Genomic DNA, 22,369 nt, shown 5'->3' with positions numbered 1-22,369 from the left:
GTGTCGAACCAGATATTTACTCTGGTTCGACACCATACTGTGAAGAATCTTCACAGTCATAGGTTCTTCAATCCATATTAAACAAATATGTAGGACTGCTTTTGTGCATTTGTGCAATATCTCTAAATTAGAAACATCCTTTCTCAGAATGATCCTGAAAAACTAGTTCATACATTTATTGCCTCTCAGTATTGTAACTTAATATTATCGGCTGTCCTAAAAACCTACTTTTTTTATAAAGCATGTAGTTAGGGCTGGATCAGGTGACTCTGAATCCCCCATTAGTTTTTCTTACTCACTCAACTTCTTCATTCACTGTTTGTTTACACACCACTCTGTATTTAATCATTAGCTATTATTAATCTCTAGCTCCCTGCCCTCTTTAATCTCTATTGGGGTTTTCTCTCTCTTATTGTAGTCTTTACCTTACAATATAAATCGCCTTTGGGTGACTGTTTTTGTGATTTGGCACTACATAAATAAAATGTAATTGAATTGATTCTTGTGTCTGCCTTTTGTGCATAATGTGATTCTGTTGGCTCTGTCAGGTAGTGGCTTCAATCTCACACTGGGACAGTTTGCAGTCAAGTGCAAAGTGGCAGGAATAAGAATTAGCACCTCTAAGGCTGAGGCACCTAAGGCACCTCTATGAGCTCTGGATACACTGAAAGATTAAGAAGTTTTATTTGAAAAGTGGCTAAGGTGATTAGGCAGCCAAGGTTTCAGGTGAACACATTGTGAGACCTAGCACTATCTTATCTTGTGATTTAGTGAGATCACGTGGCCCAGGATGTGAGTTTGCATTAAGGCAACTGGGAAGGGATCTCATAACTGGCGTATAGATGGCAGACAGTCGTGTTGTAAACCCCGCCCTCTGATCAAAGATGGCCGTTCACAATGGACATACATGGCTCCACTCCTCTTTCAAACCATCTGTCTTCTCTGTCCAAAATGTGGACATTGGCATCCTCAAAGAGCGACGTTTGTCCTTTAGATGCAGATGTACAGCTGAGTCTTGTCCTGTTGAGGTGGCTCTTGTCTATGTTGTGCCATGCATTTATGAAGTGGCTGTTTGGTCTCGCCAATGTAGCATTCCTCGCTGCACTGAACAGCATATACTATGTAGTTTAATTTGTGTTTAGGAGTTTTGTCCTTGGGATGAACCAGTTTTTGTCTGAGTGTCCCAGTGTACTTCAGACCCAGCCATATACTCAGACAAAAACTGGTTCAAAAAAAACAGCCTCTCACAGTAGATGTCAGGTTCTCAGATCGATCATCCTTTTGACAGGAGGTTAATTTATTCCCACTGTTGAAAAGTGTTTGTTCATAGGAGAACATCTGATTGTTGGGTTTTACTCTTTAACAATGCAAGACCCTTACCTTGCAATATAAAATCACCTTGAGGCACTCTAAAAAAAACTAAATTACATTTAAATAGATAATATACAGACAGGTCAGGAAAACCTTGAGCCCTCCCATGAGGAAATCCGGTAGGTCCACTTTGTCACTTAGAGGGAAGGGTCATTGTAAATCAACACAGAGTTGTTCTAAGTGATCACCTGATGGTTGTAGCTTCTTGATGGATGATAATGGCCTCTTTCACAGAGCAGGAAAGCTCACTGAATTGTCTTATGAAAATGAAAATGATGTGATTCACATGCCATAGTAGTCTTCATAGTCAACTCATTTAAACACCAAGGTATTAAGAGAGCACTTTCCACAACCAGAATCAAAACACTAATGAGGGAATAACCTATGAAACAATGATGTTCCACCCCATCAGTATAGGTACTTTTAAAACTATGCTTGAAAAGTTAATGCCAAGGTGCATTGCAGCACTTCTGGAAACAAGGGGTGGCATAAAACCAAACCAAGACACTATATATTTTGGGATTTCCTTAATCAGCCCTTATGATACTTACTGCAGGGCTGGATTTCACACAGGTCCACCCTGACCAGAGGGTCCAGGGTGAAGCACCAGGGTGCCTGCATTAGGCCTCCTGGATTACGACAGAAGTTGTGACTTCCCCAGAGCTCAGGATACTCCTGGGACAGGTGGTGACTGTGCGGGTACTGAGCGCTCCATGGCTGGCAGTAGTGACCAGATTTAGTGATGCTGATTGTGCCCTTGTAGTCAACTCCACTTCCATTATAGCAGCTGTGATCTGAGGGGGAATCTGTAGAACGGACAATGACAGACAGACAATGAATTTCAGGTGTCTGAAATTTGGAGAATTTAATGAGTGCTAAATGATGTATTAATTATAATTTAAAGTAAAATATATGATCCTCTGCTCCTAGTTCTATGTTTACCCTTGCAGGTTATTTATTGACTCAATTTTTTAAAACAAAAAATTGTATTAATTTGTGAAATAAAATTAAAATAGGTGCAACATAATTTCTAAGGATAATGTGAACCGCTATATTTATGAAATGCATCAGTCTCCCATCAGTTGTTTAGACAAAAAATACACTTTTATTTAGGGAAATTTGGTGGTTTAAAATTAAACTGTGTATGCCACTGTAGACCTCTTGTGCATTAAAGAGATAACCACCATAACCATAATAACCAACCAGAATATAAAAATATATAAACAATTAAAATGGTACCTAGAATTACAAATGCAGGGCTGGAAGTTATGTCTATGATACAGCTTTGGTCAGTGTTACAGTGAGTGAACCTCCCTGCTTAATACAGTTAGGTGAGTAAGTTTTTTGGACAACACATAATTTTTTGTAATTTTTCCTCTCTACACTACCAGATTGGATTTCAAATCAAACAACCAATATGGGATTGGCTGGTTGGCTGGTTAACAGCTATGAAATGCATCCATATGAAATCATCTCTAGATCTTTTATCTGCTTATTTTATCATGTAATAGTCCCTGAAACTGCTTATCAGGTAGATGTCCAATTAGTTTGAAAATATGAGACTATGAAGCAAAATGGTGGTGTACAGAAGAATATTTACAAAAATAATGTCAGTATCTAAATATTTATGACCCTAACTGAATATAGTACGCAGTAATGGGGTGTATGCTTGCACATTTGTTTCATAACTGGGGTATTTTTACATATTTTTGTGTGTGCATTCATCCACCTACATGAACCCAATTTTTCTGGTGGTACTCCTATCCTCATACAGGAAGCTGCAGCAGGTGTTCCTGGCTGTGGCAGCAAGTGACAGCTTGGGAGCTTGAGCTGCATGAGTAACATAGGATTCGATCTGGCAATGGTGTACTCAGCAAGACAAAGGTCATTCTCCAGAGCCTCGCACTCATCTCTACAGAGTTGACGGCGCCGAGGGCCCCGAGATTGCTCATCACACAGAGGGAAGACATAGTAGCAGAAGGATGGGATGGCGAACTCAGAGCACTGATCAGACAGGTGGGTGGATGTTCCAATCATAGTGAGGGCAGCTTAAAAAAAAGTGGAAAAAGTTTTAACTGTTTGCTTGGAAATTTCAGATATTATTAAAGTTTAGAACTAAGGAATATATCATCCATGAAGGATGCCTAATTTCCTCACCTGTAATGCGGTTTTCACTCTCCCCTTGCATCTGCAGAGACTCAACATAGATACTGCGGTTACCGATGAATCGAGCACAGGCAATGCCTCGATATGGCTGGCAAAAATGTTTTTCACGTGACCTAAAGAGGAAAAAAAAACAGGTTTAAATGCTTTAAATGACTTCAGGAGAAAATGTGATGTAATATGATGTGCAGGGCCTTTATACGCCCTGCACATCTTTGCTGTTTGTGGATGTAACCTGTTGCTTCAAAAATATACGTAGTCTGTTGCAATGTAAGCTGCACATTACATATGCATACTGGTCTTCTGTAATAAGCATATTTAAATAATCCATATCAAGCATGAATGTCAGCTGATATATTATACAGTTTTTGTAAACTCTTAAACGTTACCCAGAAATTCAGTATAATTTAGATTCTTATAATTAACCAGGGAAATGTTTGGACAAACCTTCTCGTTTAATGTTTTTTCTTTATTTTCACTACTTTCTACATTGTAGATACTTACTGAAGACATCAAATATATGAATCATGATAAATGGAATTATGTAGCAAAGAAAAAAATTGATAAATAATTCTAAATGTGTCTTATATTTTAGATTCCTCAAAGATGTGAGATTAGAAATTAGACCAGTGGAAATCTTTGAAATCTGTGTTTTGGTCTGATGAGTCCAAATTTGAGATCTTTGGTTCCACCCGCTGTATCTTTGTGTGACAGAAAAGAACGGATGGCCTCTCGTGCATGGTTCGCACCGTGAAGCATGGAGGAGGAGGTGCTTTGCTAGTGACACTGTTGAGGATTTATTCAAAATTGATGGCACACTGAGCCAGCATGGCTACCACAGCATCCTGCAGCAACACGCCATCTCATCTGGTTTGTGCTTAGTTGAACAATCATTTATTTTTCAACAGGACAATGACCCCAGACACACCTCCAGCCTGTGTAAGGGCTATTTGACCAAGAAAGAGAGTGTTGGAGAGCTGTGCCAGATGGGCTGGCCTCCACAGACACCTGGCCTAAACCCAATCAAGATGGTTTGGGATGAAATTGACCGCAGACTGAAGGCAAAAGGGCCAACAAATGCTCAGCATCTCTGGGAACTTCTTCAAGACTGTTGGAAAACCATTTCAGTGCTAGTTAATGAGAACAGAGCCGACTAGATGATGTTGGTCCCTTAGGCTAGCCTGATGAAGTCTGTATGTTATTGTTTAGCCAGAGACTTTCACATCAGTGCCTAGTGGATGTCAATTTGAAGGGTTCTGGCAGTGCTCATCTTGTTTGTTCTGCCATCATGAAGGAGATGGACTACCTGTAAAACATCTTTAGGGTCCAAGTATCAGCTAATGATAGCAGTAGTGACACTAGCCCTAGCCAAATGCAGAAACTAGTGAAAAACAGAAAGGAGCAGCAAAAGAGGTCAGTGGCTTCCACCACTATTAATTTACCGTTCATACTTTGAGCTATTCAACCTCCTTATATAAGACTTTCCTCAACAGTAATTTCAGGTCACCTAACATTACAAAGATTTATGACACAAAAGTTTAATGCAACACAGTTGACAAAGTAGACAGAGAACGCGGTATTTAAGGTAAATGCACTTGGGGCAAAAGATTTATATACACTACACTCATCTCATGCTAATTTTGGGCTTTGAATTCTTTGAAATGTTCTTTTAGGGTGTAATGCTTGTACGGCATCCATTTTTAATCAACTTTTCTCTAATATTGTAAGTATGCATATATACTCAAATATATGCATACATTTTATATATTTTAATAAGTGTTGCTAGAGGTTGTACAGGTTCTTTTAACTTATCTAGACCAAGGTGTATTAACATCTTGTTAATGATAATGATTAACTACTAGTTTCTTTTTGCCAGCAGTTTGAAAGCACTCATTGGATTGACCAATACTCACAAAGTCCAAGGAACTCAGTGATGATCTAAGAAGGAGAATTGTAGATTTATACAAGTTGGAAGTTTCACACAAGTTTAAACCACTGCACATTCTGAGACCAGCAGTTCAAACAATTGTGCCCAAGTTATTCAGATGTGTCACCACATTGCCAAGGTCTGGAACAAGATCCAAACGGTCGCACTCACGATAGAGAAAATTGGTAGGGATGTTTACAAGCAAGGCTCACACCTAACATGAACTGAAAATTGCTGGGATACTACTGTCACTCTCCACAGTGACGTGAGTTTTACATCACCATGGAGTGAGAGTGTACTGACCATGAAAGAAGACCCTGCTCCAAAATGGACACCTTCAACCTTAACTGAAATTTGAATCTACCCAGAAGAAGCCAAATGCCTTCTGGAGAAAGGTTTCATGATCAGATGAGACCAACTTTGAGCTATTTGGCTGCAATGACAAAAGCCATCTCTGGAGGAGCAAAGGTGAGGTTTTTAAACTAGTACAAGCACAAATGCCAGCAACAATGGCGTCCACTTACAGCTGCAGAAGTCTAAATCAGACATTACTGGGGATCTATGCTTCAAGGGGAAATCTGCAATGTAGCTATGTAATAACTGCAAGCCCACAACCCCGCAAACCCATCAAAACATTGTAACTACATGTCCAGTCAATGCCGCATGTGGCTACTGTTATTGGCTTGGTCAGTAATGCCAATTTTTCTTGCGCATTTTTTCACTGCAGGTTTGGAATTTATCAGTAAGAGACAACAATCTTGGTCTTAATACAAGGACTAACAATCGTAGCATTGCTTGAGGGAGACTGCTGAAACTAATTTCAATTTCCATTAAATTTTACAAAAGTATGCAGGGAGTTCCTGAAGGACAAATAAACTGATACCATCTGGCCACGGTTGCTAATGTCCATCAGCGACTGTACAAACACATAAAGGCACTAACATCTTATAGCCACAATCTGTGTGCCATAGGTTGACACTTAAATTTCGCTATTTTTTTCTCTCTCGCTAATTTCTAAAAAAAAAAAAAAAAAAAAAAAAAAAAAAGCAAACAAACAAAAAAAACCCCAACAACAACAACCCAAACCCCAAAACAAAAAAAAATAAGACAAGCAAAAACTGTTAAGAAAAAATAAAAATACTTGATTAAAAATATTTACAAAAATATAAACACAAACAGACAAACACACATAACACACTATTAACAAGAAGGTGGCCACTTACGGTTCAGCTGGGCCTCGTGTGGGCATCTGTCCTATAAATCAGAAAGGAAACAAGTACATGAAAATAAGGAGTGACTGGCTCTACAGTCAGAAACATTGCAGTTTTTATGATTAGTAAAAGCTTCCTGCACAAGCCACTGACCTCACTGAGACTTGTGTAAACAGAAGTTGTATAAATAAACACTTAATATTAATTATTTAACCCATAAAGTTTAGGCTTAAAATTAAAAGTTATAGTACAAATAAACTTCAGTCTTACCTAGTTTGACATAAAGAACACCTGTGGCAGAAATGACTTTGACTGAGTTAGATGCAACACACTGATAATAGCCCGTATCTGTTGTGTCCAGGTCCTGGATGCGGAGCTTTGAGCCTGCCTCTGTCTTGCGGATGGTTAGGCGTCCCTGTTCCTGTACTACAGGGGCATCATTCTTCAGCCAGCGGATAGACGGTCGAGGATTTCCTGCCACTTTGCAATGAAGGGTGGCTGTCTGCCCCTGAAAGAGGGTGATGTTGTTGACTGGCTCCTGGAACTCCAAAAAATATCCTTGAAGAAGTAAAACATTGGTTTTAAGCCTGATAATAGCATTCTGTCTAATAAAACATCTGGAGCATCAAGTTTGTTGCATTTGAATGTTAATTGGTACAGTGTGTCTCGGATTTTATTCTTTGCAGTGAAACCTATTTTAATAATTGTGAGCACACAAGCAGACGGCTCCCCTGAAGCAGCAGCAAACTGGGATGCAGCCAGATCAACCCCTGAACCATCACATAATCATAGTATTACTGCTCCAGCTAGGGGGTGTGAGACAAGGGTATAGGAAGATGTTGGAACATCCTTTGTCCTTTCTAGTGTGGTTCTATGGAGAATCTCGTATTGGACAAGTTGTAAGTTGGGGCTTTAGTCGTTTTGAAGGTGTTTAAGCATATTTGTGTCGAGAAGTTTTGATCTGGATTGATGGAAAGACTTATCCGTGATGGTTTATTTTTCCATAAAAACTTTGTTCGTTTCAAAGCTCTGCAAAGCTTTGAACCATACTTGGGGTAATTGTCTTCATGGTATATAAACCCATGACCAATCAATTTTAGTGTAGAAGGGATGATGAAGCACTAAGATATTGTGGTAGACCATCTTGTTCGTGATACCATCAATTTTCATTCATTTGCCCATGAAGTTTACAGAAATGGAACTCCATTTCCAGGTCTTAAAGTCTCTTTGAAATGAAATTTGAATCTCAGTGAGATTTTTACCTGGATGAATAAAGGACTAATAATAATTTAAAAAATAATAATTCCACATTTGAATCTCCACTGTGTTTCACTGTGGGTGCAGGACATCTATAATCAAAACAGTCTCTAGGTTTACTGCGGACATAAACATGACAATGCTGACCAAAGAGTTTAAATTTGGACTCATCTGTTCAGAGCACCTTCCTCCAATCATCTACAGTCCAGTATTAATAAACCATGTACACAATTAAAAAAAAAAAGTAAATAACTAATGTATGGTCTTAGTTTATTGTTTATACTTTATTGTCTCCACTCACTTGGTATCATGGTAGCCTTAGTTCTTGTTATCTGTTTTGCTCATAGTAACCCACTACGAGACTAGCAAAGTAAACCCTAACTTCTGAGTTTTCCTTGATATCCCATTATATCAAGTCTGTGTTAGGTTTTAACTTCTTAATTACTTGTAGTTTTACTTTGAAAGTCTTTTGTCTTGTGTACTGAGTGTCATTTCCCTTTTTTTTGTATCCCTGATTTGTTCTCAGTGTGTTTTCCCTAGGCTCATTATCTTTTGTAGTTATTGTCCGATTCTCCGCTTGCCCCTTGTCGCATCGCCCCTTGTGGTTGTGTGTCCGTTAGTTCATGGGTTCCCTGATGATTCCTTGTATTATGATTCCTTGCTCCAGCGCTGCTAGGTCTTTTGTTTGTTTGTTTGTTTGTTTTGTTTTTTAATTCTTTGAATTTAGCTTTAAAGCTTCTTTTCTGAGTCAGTTCCCCTTTCTCGAGTCTTGCACTTGGATCCACATCTCGTCTGCCACACACCCACTCATGATAGAATTAAGCTTAATTTTGGAAGATGTTAAACTGTATTTTATGAGTGTTTTTGTTATTTAGCCCAATTTCACTGGAATAATGGGTGTGACAAAACAGAAACCCAATCCATGTGAACAGTCTCACAAACGGCAACTTTCAAAATTACCATAATTGCACGGTATATCAAGCTCCTTTCAGTAAACTAAAAATAGTTTGATTCTCTGGATAAATCTGGACTGAGGATATTTACAAAACATGATAGTTTTGTATGACAGTCTTCACTCTAGGAACTGTGAATTGTTGTACAATACCTCAGTTATTTGCTTATAAAAACACATAACAACAACAACTGATCTTACTGTCCCCCACCTGCTGCGCCCCACTTTTTTAAAAACACCCGACTGTACTCATTTTTCTGTTTAGATGTAGAGGCAAAGTCACCGGCCAGAATATACACAACAATAGTTCTTTTTTAAATTTTCTCTTTTCAGTGTGTCCTACATAATAAATTCAATCTTAGAAAATTCATTGAAGTTAGAAATTAGATTCCAATAACATTTGTTTGTTTGTTTTTTTGTCATAACATTTTGACCTACTTTTTACAGTCTGTATCACATTTCAGAGCCTGAACCTTTTCAGTTCTACTTGAGTAAATAAGTTGATTCAGGACTTTTACCAAAATATTTTTTAACACAAGTAAAGAAAGGGAATAAAAAGGAATAGGTGCAGAGATAATGATAAATACACACTAAGATTATGGCTATTGGTACTTCTGCTTTATGAGCAGCAGACAGATTCTGGAGTTCATGCAGTGGAAAAACAGATCTGTGGCCTATTTCCCATCCTGACACAGCACTTCTATTCACAGGCTACAGAAGAGTAATGTTACCATTTAAGCTCTTTAATCACAAATTGTTAATTTTTCTGTTATGAAAATAAGTGTGTAAGGGCAGCGTAGTTAGGAAAGGAGAAAAAAGCATTAGTGATTAAAGGAGTCAAAACAAAACTGCACAGTTGCCTCTCACGCCCCCCAAAAACAAAACCCCACACTCCCTTGTATGGGTCAGTCACAACCTCACAGTTCTTTTGACCATATCATTTTCATGCAGTCCTGGCTGCTACTCCAGTGACTGCCTGACTTGAAGTTGTGGTGTGACCAGAGGTCCCTGCACTATGACGGTCTTGGTCCAACACTCAATCTAACCTGTGCATAGTGTAAGGGCATCCCCGGCTTTTTAGGCTAATTTATTCTTTATTTTGACAAATGATAATCTGTCAAAAATACAAAACTCTGCTGCAATTGACAACACAAAAAATGAAAACGTTAAGGCCACAGCTAAGATTCCAGTTCAAGAGTGTTGCCGCATAACTTTATTGTGAAGCAACATTTTTAATTCTCTTATCAGTCACTTACAGAATATAACGTAGTCCAGCAGAGGTTGGGGCAGAAAGCCTGCCGGCCAACACTCAGTGATCCACAGGGCCATCATCATTCTTGGCTGAAGTCCAAACTACTTTGGGACTAGTAAGGTATCAAATATCAAAGCTCAAGTACTTGATTGATTAGGCTTATCCCTGCGAGACAGAAGTAATGAAAAGCAGCTTTCTGAAAAAACAGACTTTCCTGCAAGTTTCAAAAGCCTGGTCCACTAAGAGCAATAGCTTGTTTGTCCCAGAAACAACTACTCAAGGAATGCAGCTGATAACTGCACAGAGGAGCTATTCCTAAATCAAAGATACTGAGACAGCAACAGAAATTGTGAATTATAATGTTTTGATCTGCTGATGGGAGTCTGACATATTACTATGAAATAATTATTTAAATCTGCCATGTGCTTTACTCAGAGTTTGGGTTAGCTCAGGGCCTATGGGTCACAAGACAATGCTGTATATATTCTAATTAGGAATGGAAACACTCGACTCAGTCTTTCTGCAACAGTGTTGAATCGTTCCCTTAAAGTACTGACACTACTTGCAACATTCCCAACTAATTGTTAGCATACAGACCAATGGGTTCTTCCTTGATTAACAGTTTATCTGTCTACTCACTACTTCTGAGTAGCTCTCCAGATATAATCTACATTGTCAGATGTAGCTCGTGACCACAGCATTTGATTTTAGTCTCTAGACAAGCTCAAAAAGTCCAAATGTGACATTTTGATATGATGACAGAGGTCAGTAGGATGAAACCAAGTCATTGGGTGAAACTATAAAGTGATATTATGGCTTGGTGAGCTATGTCAAGCTTAAAGTCAGAGTTTTCTGTCTCTTGAATGTGGCTCTCTTTTAAATTGGCTAAATCACTGTGAAAATCACAACAGAAAGAAGTGCATAGCAACAGCAAACAGCAAAATACTTCTACAAGTCATTTTTGATATGGATTATACAAACAGTCCAATAGTAATTGAGCTTTAGGTGTGTACATAACTGACACAAACAGCATCAGAAAACAAAAGGAATTTCAATCTCACCTTCGACTGTTGGCGCAGCTCCACTCTGAGCTTCAGCCACACCACCTATGCCTACTGAGAGGCCCGGATTATCTGGAGGACAGAATTTGAGGGAATGAGTTCAAGTGAAACCTAAAATAAAAACAAGACCATGCAAACTGGTGGAGGTTCCAAGATGTTGCAAAGACTTAAAAATACAGACTAACATTTTGCATTCTATCCTTGAAATTTCCCACTCATGGGACTAATAAAGGTATATCTTTTCTTATCTTATCTTATGGTGGTGCTTAAAATTCTGCTTTGTCCCAAGTACTGAGAATGTAAAAGTGCCTCGCAGAATTTTAAATGCGGAACTTTCATTTGATGTAAATGAAGGAGGCCCTCTGCAAACTAAACTAAAGTGGATGCCTGCAAAACTGCAAAACCCCTCCACAACATGTAGCCCATGCAAAAATATGCTTGAGGAGGTAGGCATATCATTGTTAAAGGTAAGACGTGCCTTGATAAATGTGAATATATTTTTCATGGTATACCAAGATATAGTGACAAACAAACAAATATGTGCTATGTCTGTTCAACCATTTATAAAAATAAAATAAAATAAATAATAATAATCAGCTATAAGAGGGCCGTTGACCCACTATTAATCATGTGCTTCATCACATAAGTCAAGGTGTGAAAACAGGTGTGAGCCATTACCACTACAGGCTGGATGAGAGGTGAAACATCTTTGATAATTAAAAAGATGACTGATAACCTTCACAGACAAGCTAGTACAATGTTGTAATTTTTATTTTTTATTCCTGCACATTTGTGTCAAATGAGAAATGCCATTTCTGTTAAATCACATTCAGTCCTGAATTTACATTTTACATCATCCACTACAAGAAAGAAAGACAAAACCTTAGAAGACAAAACCATCATCATGAAAACCTCTAGGATCCACTTAATGGGGATACAGTCAGGTTTAATAAGTGCTGTCAAAGGTCTTTATAATTGTGTTCCGAGTAGTATTAAGGACTCTAATAAACTAATGTTTTTTGCTGCACTATAGTAAAAACCAAGAAAACCAAAAACTGAGTTAAGCTTCCTAAGGCCTGGTCAAACCAGGCAGCAGCTGTGATTGATTACATGTATCAAATGCCTTGGAAAATGAGGGACTTGGGGCAATGGGATGCTTTTCCATCCACAGCTGAATAGGGCTGCTGGCTGCTGCATTCCAAGAGCTTGCTGCCTCTGTCATGAAAAGGCCCTTTGAGCGCTAAGAGGCCAGGCTACGGCTCTATGTGCTGGGGTTTTGACTGAGGGCTGTCTGGCACACCACAACACTTTCCTTCCCTCTCCTGGCTATCTTGCTGAAAATGTGTGTGCTGATCTCCTCCTGTAGCATAGTGTATTGACCCTTGTCTTTGTTATTCTTCATCCTACACTCATCTACACTTTAATCCCTTTTTTATGCCCTACACTTATTCTTTGAGATTTCTGATATTTTCAGAGAGCAGGCTGGAGTTCTACAAAAATGTACTGAAAGCAGAGCTACTTCAGAGAGAAGTTATGTTGCTAGTTGAATGAAATCTCAAGTTTAGTAAGGAGAGGTAAATAACCACAGCATCAAAGGAGGAAATCATGATTTGAAATCTAATCACTGTCTTCAAAGAATGAAGACAGTGTCGATTTCATGCAGAAAGCCTTTAAAACCGATCAGCTTAGGTTCATACCAATCGCTGTGATCTGTTTCCTTTTCATCATCGTTCAGCAATTTTTGATCTGCAGTCTGTAAGTCCATAAACTCTCCCAAATAATCATCAAATGTTTTCATGTGTTCATCTATGGAAGCTTTTGATTCTCCAGCATCAATGAGAGCATTAATGTCATTTCGTTTTTTGTCAGAACGCCAAGTTTCGCTCTGCGTTTTTTAATCAAATTAAAAAGCTCTCTTTCTTGTTCCTCCATTTTAACCACAAAATTCGTTTCACAAGGTCCAAAAGATAATTGTTTAATACAAATGTTTCATGTTGCAGCTCAGCGTCTCGGCTTATCCAAACAAAGTTTCGCATTTACTCACGAACTTTGCGTCATTTTTTCAGTCCATTCTGCGAAGATCCAATCTTGCATGTTTTTCCCAGCTTCCAAGTTGACATCCAAGCTGGAACGCACTTTTGAAGTTGTTAAAGCAAATTGAGTTAACTTTCATTTAATTTTAAGTTTTAAGAGGTTATTTGGTTGATTTTTCTTTATAATTTTCCACTAAATAAACGGCATATGATTTTTAAACAATGGAGTCAGAAGTGCGTTCTAAAACAAACCTCCCGTTGCCACCCACGGCCTTTTCTTGGACTTTTTTGGTGTTTGGAACATAAAAGGCCGTGACATTTAAGTCAAAAAATCATTTGATTCGCTTGGATGTCAACTTGGAAGCTGGGAAAAACTTGCAAGATTGGACTTGGAAACATTTGATGATTATTTGGGAGAGTTTATGGACTTACAGACTGCAGTTCAAAAATTGCTGAACGATGATGAAAAGGAAACAGATCACAGCGATTGGTATGAACCTAAGCTGATCGGTTTTAAAGACTTTCTGCATGAAATCGACACTTGGATAAATGCAGACCCTGATCCACAAAAGGATGATGTTGCAGCCTCTAATGTTGAATCAAAGGTAGCGTCTCATGACAGTGACATTGTGCCGCATGATAGTGTCTCACAAGTAGCGCAAGAAACGAGCGACATGATTTCTGAACGAGTTGCTAAACCTGTCAGCAAGGGCTCTAGTAAAGCGCCCAGTAATGTTACTGCAGCCTTAAGTTTAAGGAGTAAAAGCTCGCGTGCAGCTTCAATGGCGCTGATGGAAGCTGAGTTGGAAAGAGCCGCTTTGAAAGCGGAGGTGGACGCACTGCAAGAAAAACATGCGCTCGAACTGGAAGAAGTTCAATTAAAAGCAAGAAAAGAAGTATTGGCTCTAAGAACTAAGTTGGTTATGGCAGATGCAAAAATGCAAATTTTCACCTCTGCTCAGGATCAGCAGAGCCTTGATTCCAGGGCTGAGGTTGAATCAGAAGGCAGGATTACAGCTCCTTCTGGAACATCTACTGAGTTCATACCTGCTGCTACAGCTCAAAAGGCTCCAAAAACAAAGAAAGCCCCTTTAGTTCACTCACCTTTGCCAATGCAAATGTGACATAAAAGGCCGTGACAGAATGCTTGTGGTTGAAGGAGTTCTGCAAAGCCACAAGGAGCATACTGAAAGTGCAACAATACATATTTTTGTTTAATTAATACACATTCCAGAGAGCTACTGAGAGCTGTTGATCAGCTAGTATGGTGTCATCTTGTCACCACCTGATGAAATTGTCAAGAAGTGATAATGTCAGCTAAATAAAAAAAAATAAATAAATAAACACACGCCCAAGGACAGAGAGGAAACAACAGCAGTCGGTATGGTGAGTCACATGGTGAGGATGTCCCCATTCCCATCACGGCCACCCAAATCACCAAAGACAGAACACTAAAACATATGGTGGTGACAGACAGCCACAAAAACCTAGAGACCTCAGGCCTTGCGACCCACAGTAACGATCAAGATCAAACCCAAAACACCCTCACCAAGATCTAACAGAGGCCAGACAGCTCATCGAAGACCCACACAGGAAGCACAAACAGCCTGGAAGAAAAGTCCAAAGCACTGCAAAGAGCCAAGAGACAGCTAATAAGAGCCCAGGAAGGACATCATTTGGCACAACCATGGCCGCGAGGCACAACCCCATTCGTCCCCGGTGACCCTGCCATTAGGGGAGGGCAAAAGCAGCATGAGCAACACCCCGGCTCTAGGCCAGCCCATCCCATTCACCCAGCATCCAAGGGAGCCTACAGCCCCAGTCCAGCAAGAGCAAATTGCTCTTGGAATAAAAAGTTCTTATCAGCTTTATATATGAATGAGCATCATGCTCTTCAGTAAACATTGACACTGTTGTTACTTAGATCTGTAAGGTTATGTATATATCACTTTGAACTCAATTAAATTAAATTTTAGTGATGTCAGCGGTAATCTCTGCACGGGGCTAACCACGTTGACGCCATGCAGTCCCGCACAAAGGCCGATCTACGCTAACTCACTAACGGAGATTTGCAGCGTTAATGGGGTTATAGCATTAACGTCATTTTAACAAGATTAACGCTGACAGCACTATTCAATTTACATAACACCAAACCACAACAATAGTTACCTCAAGGAACTTTCTAGTGTAAGGTAAAGACCCTACAATAACCTACAGAAGAAAAAAAATGGGGAAAAAAAACAACAAAAAAACGGAGAAAACATTGACAATCAGAAGAAACACTATGCTCTATCTATAATCATTGTCAAGAAGTAAAGTTTTAGCCTAACTTTAAAAGTAGAAAGGGTGTCTGTCTACCAAATTCAAAGTGAGAGCTGGTTCCACAGAAGAGGGGCCTGAAAACTCCATTCCGCTTTTAAATTTCCCAGGAACTACAAGTAAACCAGCAGTCTGAGAGTGAAGTGCTCTATTGGTGTCATACGGAAATATGACGTCTTTAAGATAAGCTGGGGCCTGATTTTTCAAAACCTTGAATGTGAAGAGCAGGATTTTAAATTCGATCATGGATTTAACAGGGAGCCAATATAGAGAAGCCAAGACAGGAGAAATATGCTCTCTTTTTAGTCCCATGCAGTACACTGGCTGCAGCATTTTGGATCAACTGTAGGCTTTTCAAGCAGTTTTTAGGACAACCTGATAATAATCAATAACAATAATCCAGCCTAGAAGTAATGAATAGATTGACCAGTTTTTCAGCATCACTCTGAGACAGAATGTTTCTAATTTTAAGGATATTGTACAAAATGAAGCAAAGCAGTCCTGCATATTTGAAGTACAAGAAAATGACTCAAAGGTTCTTCAATGTGACTGGAGGCCAATCTAAAGTACATATCTGGTTAGACACCACGTTTCTAAGGGCCAAGTGCAATAACCCCAGTTTTATTTGACTTTAAAAGCAATAAATTAGAGGACATCCAGGTATCACTATTATTAATGGAGGCCGAGGAGTGGGTAAACATCTTACACACTGAGCAGGAAAGGTACATGAGGGACAGGTTAATAGACCATCAGCTATGAGCTGTGAATATAATTAGCAGGTGATTAAAAAGAGTTTGCATTGGATAAAGTATGTGAAGATTGTAATATAAAATACAAGCTTTTACATAAAAAAATTTATTTAAAAAAAAGATTACACAGAACACCGCTGTGCATTGTAACAGAAACATTAAGCAGTACTTTACCGCAAAGAGAACCGGAACCAAGTCTGGTTACATGATTTTATATACATGATGTACAGTGACTAAGGAGAAGGTGCATGACATCCACTAATCAAAGGGTCCATAGGCACTAATAAACGCCAAATTGTCCGTGATATATTTACTAAGGTTTAGCATTTTAAAAGGTAAAAAATACAAAATAAACAAAAAAACCTGTTTGAATATCAGTCCATTTACTATTTTGATCAAAGTAATCATACAAAAGCCTCAAAGATGCTACTTTGTACAGTTTCTTTCTTCTTTTTCAACATGTGCTACAGGCTTAAACTAACCTCTGTAAATGCACTCTTTTTATTACCTCACTCACGCTGCCCAATCTTAAAAGTTTTCCATCTACTAGAGTTTGAAATGCTTATAAAATACACCATTAATACTAATATACTATCCATCCATCCATCCATCTTCTTCTACTTATCAGTGGCCGGGTCACAGGGGGCAGCGGCCTAAGCAGAGAAGCCCAGACCTCTCTGTCCCCTGCCACCTCTTCCAGCTTGTCCGGGGGAACACCAAGGCGTTCCCAGGCCAGCCAAAAGATATAATCTCTCCAGCGTGACTTGGATCTGCCCGCTTTTACACACTCTACAGGTCTGGTGATACGATTGCAAAATCGATCATTGACCTGCGGCCTAGCGTGTCCTGGTGCCACGTGCGCTTATGGACACTTATTTTCAAACATGGTGTTCGTTATACCAAATTATGGTTTGCACAGAAGTCCAACAACAAAACACTGTTTGGGTTCAGATCCAGGAGGCCATTCCTCTCAGTCACGCCCCTCCAGGTCTCATTGCCATTGCATACATGAGCATTGAAGTCTCCCAGTAGGATAACAGAGTCCCCAGGCGGAGCACCCACCAGCACCCCACCAAGGGACCCCAAGAAGGCCGGGCTCCAAGAAGAGTGGCGCACTGTCGTCATCACTTATGCGCCGAGTGGCACATAAGTGCAGACGACAGTCAGGACCCAGTCCCGACCCGAAGGTGCAGGGAACAAACCCTCTTGTCCACTGGGAGAAACCCCCATGTACAGGCAGCAAGCCGAGGGGATACTAGGATACCCACTCCACCCCACCGCCAGGGGCAACTCCACACTGAGACCAGCCCCTCTCCAGGAGACTGGTTCCAGAGCCCAAGCTGTGGTGAGCCCAACCATATCTAGCCAGTACCTCTTAACTTCACGCATCAGTTCAGGCTCCTTCCCCACCAGAGAGGTGACACTCCGTGTTCCAATTGCTAGTCTTGGTAGCTGGGGATTGGTTCGCCAAGGCTTCCTCTCCTGGCTGTGCGCAGCACACAATGCACGCAAAAACTACGGCACCTCCTGTGGGTAGTGGGCCTGCAGGAGGTGGGGCTATGTCCCTTTTTTGGGATGTGCCTGGCCTGGCCCCATGGACTAAGGCCTGGCCACCAGATGCTGGCCCTCGGGCACCCTCCCCGGGCCTGGCTCCAGGGCGGGGGCCCCGGTAACGCAATCCTGGGCAGGGTGAACTGTCCCCTTGGTGTTCTGTGTGCCATGGGGGACCCTACCATGGGTCAGAAGCCCCCGGACAACATAGCCCCTGGGATCCCTGGGACACCCAAACCCCTCCACCACGATATGGTAGCAATTCACGGAGGGCTAGAATAATGACTTACTAATACAAAGAAAAAAGAAAAAAGAAGAAAAAGAAAACAAATAAAATTTGTGTTTAGGACATTAACAAGAGGCAAAATTATGTTTTGTTGTTTTCAGCCTATTTTACATCTCCAAGGCTAAAGACTTATATGCATTTACACATATGGCACAACAGTGGCAACTTCACAAATTACTTTTAAAAAGTTATCCTGATCACAATCTAATAGCATCAGGCAGGTGAACTAAGAAAGAGTGACAGTTTAATTTACAAACTGTGTGTTCATTTAAGCATTTTGATTTACTGAAATTAACACCATTTATTATTTACCTATAATTACATACATAACCACACATACTCTATAATTAAAGCAAATGCCAAAAGAAAGAAATCTTCATTCTGTCAATATTGTGGGATAACGCTTTGAGTACCCAAGCCAGCAACGTTATGTATACTTGGTATGTATCACATAAAGAAAACAAACAAACAAACAAAAATGGTTACATTGTAAAGTTGGTTCTCTGAATGAGAGGCTCCCTCTTCAGTCAGTTACATATTCCATAGGTATGAAGCAACTCTTTAAGGCACCCAGAGAGGAAAGAGTACTGGTCAGCTGGAAGAGTAAAAGGAGTGAAGACATAGAAGATAGTCAGTGACCCCTAGCCACTTTGATTTACTGAAAATCCTGAAAATGTTCCAAAACTCTTGACCATTAGTCTAAGTTAGCTGTTTAAAACTACTCTTTCAAGAACTTTTCAAATAAAAGGAAGGTTGGAGATTCACCAGTTAGCTAGAACATCTATGGCTTTTTAAGTAATGGTCTAATTACTGCCACCTTAAAGGCCTGTGGTACATAGCCCATTAATAGAGATGGGTTGATCATTGGTAGGTCATCTTTAAGCATCTTTGGCAGAATGGGGTCTAACAAACATGTTGATGCTTTGAAAGAAGTAATTACTGAAGTTAACTAACTAACGATCAACTGAAGACAAAGAGTCTAGATAAGTATCAGAGGCAATGAAAGCAGTTGTATATAATGTAAATGGATAATTGATGGAACCCGTCTCCTAGATATTACACATTGAACTGAACCTATCACTTTCCATTTCTGGTAACAATACAAATCCAATTATATCTATTCAAAGCACCCGTATACCACAGTTATTAGGTCATCCATGGCTGAGTAAATATAACCATCATATTGACTGGACTTTTCGAAAAACCTTTAGCACTCTCGCTCCCACCACGCTATAGACCTGTTTCCTAGTGCTTCAATTCCTACAAGCGGTCTTCATAGATACTTCCAAAGACAAAATTCTCCCTCAGTTCAGCACTACTGGCTCCTTAAGATGGAAGCACAAATCTCTGAGGAGAGTTCATGGATGGCATGGTCTGCTATCCCTGACAAAACCAGAGGCATCCCGATAAGCCAGTGAGTTGCTGGGAATCTCCTATAATGAGGAAGATACTGTCATGGTTCCCCAGTCTAGAGCCTTGCATTGGGACTGGGATCAGACCCAACGCACATTTTGCAGGAGCAGTTATAGGGTCACCACAGGCGGTAGTAGGCAGCTAAAAATAGATAGCAGGTCCCAATATTGTTAGAAGGATGGAGAGTGCAACAGAAATTTAAGAGACCATAACTGCAACAACATTTTTGGAGTATAAAAATGGAGAGGTTGGAGAGTATAAAACTAAAAAAAAGAGGAAAATTGGATATTTGGAAAGGTTTTTAAATTGCTATAAATCAAGAAGGCAAAGAGCTAGACATTGTCACATTTCTCAAAATACACAAAGTTCAGCCATGTGACGAGCTTGCTATCTTGGTGGGCAAAACTACTTCACCATGACCGCAAATAGAGGACAGTCAGTAGTACTGCAGGACTACAGTGTATTTTTTTTCACCTGTCTCGAGGCAAGAGTACTTGGATCATCTATCCATGGAGGAAAAACAAAGATACGAAGGGAAAACATAAATTTTGCGGTCTTGTGATCCATATTCTGCCCCGATAGCTTTAATTAAATCCCTGAAAGTGGCAACATCCCTCCCAGAGCTCCTTGCTCAGTAATATCTACATGTATGTTGTAGAGAATCCCATCTTTGTTGTTACTGTTGTTGTGTTACTATAGCCAGGAGCTCTTTGGTTAAAGCTGTAACCAGAAGCTGCTCTGTATATTCATTTAGTGACTTAAACTACTGCCAGGATGAAAGCTAAAGTACCGACAGCTACTTGCATTTTTGATCTGAATGGGTAAATAATGCCACTATGTAGGAGGTAAAGAACAAGGAATCGTTCATCCGTATATAAAAAAAGATAAGCGCTACTTAACTAGCTTAAGCAAACTACCAAACATAAATCTTACATTATGTTTGCCTGGACATTTACAGTTTAGGGCCAGGAAAGTTCTGGTAGTATTAATTTTTTTTACATTAATGTTGTGCCATAGCTGTAAGTTGACCAAGTATTTTTCTCATGTCTGTAGATCATTTCTACAGTTTAAATGAGCCACCACTGACAGTTGGGGTCTGTGCAGTGGTCTTCTGGCTTTGATTAGTGTGGAGAGATACTGTGTGGACTGGATAAACATGTTTGAACATGTACCTAAGTGTATCACATACATCTAGATTGAAGATTAGGTAACCACAGGATCAAGAATTTTCCAATGATTATCATGAGATGAAAGATCTGTTTGATCTTTTGTTCATTTTCCCTCATTTTTTTGGTAGAAACTGGAGCAAAAGTGCTGTGTAATTAGGGTAAGCACACAAAATGGGTTCAGCTTTGATACTGGTTAAAGGCAGGAAGCAAGAAATGGTCATTTACCCTTCCAAATTAAAAGGCTATTTTTATTCAGAAGTCATTTACACACATGCAACATCCAAACTGCTGAGCTGAGCTACCAGGGGACGATGGTAAAATCAAAAGCCAAATTAGACAGGGAAAAAATGAGAGCGGAAATCCAAAATTGTTACTCCCCTAAGCCAACTGTAGACTGGAAACTCCGAATCTAACGTGCCAGAATGTGTGGTAGTACAACAAATCATTTCACTGGTCAAACATTTATCGACTCACCACTGAGAATAAGGACACATAAATGATTATGATAATTCATAAAAGTTAAAGGTTAGTGTGGCTGACAAACACACCACAATACCCTGAAGCATCATACCAAGTAGCCACTCAGTCGGGTTGCTATGTGGCTCCAAAAGAAGACACATCTATTAAAAAAAAAAAAACAAAAAAAAAAAACACTACTGTGTGCATTCATGGTTCTGTTGCTATGTACCATGACAAATTACTACTATTATTGCTACTATGTCATAGCAGCCTGTTTATTATTTGCTGATTGTTAATGTCCAATTGTTTAGTAAATTCTATATTTAATTCATCTACTTCTACACACACTGGTAGATAAAGCTAATTTAAGTTCAATCTCTGATCACTGATTCGGGCAGTTCATTTAAAGCATTTTATCCAAATCACTTTAATTTCCGTTGTCATTAAAGTTGACAGTTGTGATTCTTTGTGTATTGTTCGCTCTCTTTATAAGAGAAAACTGCAAAAAAAAACAACAACATATTTAAGCGAATTAAATATTTTACTTTTTAAATCTGAAATCTATTTATAATGGTATTTTGCTGTTGATATTAGTTAATTATTGCAGGTGAATAATTTGCTCGTTTTTAATCCATTTTAAAATGTATACTATACAATAAAGATGTGTGCAAAATGTGAAAAGGGGATGGAAACTTTTAGACAACTGTATATTGTAAGCACTTTTTGAGATTGTAGGACTAAATTCAAACTGGAAATCAAAGGTGGTGAAGTTCTTCTTTTGCACAAACTATATCCAGATGTGACCAACAGGGTCATTCACGCTTATCATCTACACATAAACATGTATGAAAAACTATGTTGCAGTCTCTCTCACATAATGTATCATGGATTGTCAGATGGTATCACTTGCCTGCAATGGAATTTCCCCTTTCTCTGATGCTATCTTTCCACGCTACAAGCCCTCATCATTGAAGCTTACACAAGAGTAACTCCATCCCCGTGACTGAGTTAAAACAACAAAAGACAACTCGTTTGAAAAAAACAACAACAACAACAACAACAAAAAACACCAAAGAGTTTTTTTTAATTTATTTTACCGTTTGGGTAATCAAATACAAGACAATACATGGCACTGGGAAGGTTGTGATGAGGACTGAGCTGAGTTATTTCCATTTCATTGGATCTTAGATAAGTAG

At 39.4% G+C, this 22,369-nt stretch overlaps 1 protein-coding gene across 1 annotated transcript in view; it reads right to left on the bottom strand.

Annotated features, from left to right (window-relative positions):
* The window catches only part of ror2 (receptor tyrosine kinase-like orphan receptor 2), a 39,744-nt gene that overhangs the window by 6,876 nt on the left and 10,499 nt on the right, over window positions 1-22,369 (bottom strand). Inside the window, exons 2-7 of the mRNA XM_006797381.3 lie at window positions 11,195-11,266; window positions 6,943-7,230; window positions 6,685-6,715; window positions 3,529-3,650; window positions 3,105-3,419; window positions 1,923-2,177 (exon numbers count right to left, since the gene is read on the bottom strand). Coding sequence (XP_006797444.2) covers window positions 1,923-2,177; window positions 3,105-3,419; window positions 3,529-3,650; window positions 6,685-6,715; window positions 6,943-7,230; window positions 11,195-11,266 — 1,083 coding nt within the window. The remainder of the gene's footprint in view (window positions 1-1,922; window positions 2,178-3,104; window positions 3,420-3,528; window positions 3,651-6,684; window positions 6,716-6,942; window positions 7,231-11,194; window positions 11,267-22,369) is intronic.

The sequence above is a fragment of the Neolamprologus brichardi genome, chromosome 7 (genome assembly GCF_056152115.1).
Source record: "Neolamprologus brichardi isolate AB-2024 chromosome 7, ASM5615211v1, whole genome shotgun sequence".
Taxonomy (NCBI): domain Eukaryota; kingdom Metazoa; phylum Chordata; class Actinopteri; order Cichliformes; family Cichlidae; genus Neolamprologus; species Neolamprologus brichardi.
The sequence above is the reverse complement of the archived record's forward strand: the minus strand, read 5'-3'. Positions and strand labels throughout refer to the sequence as shown.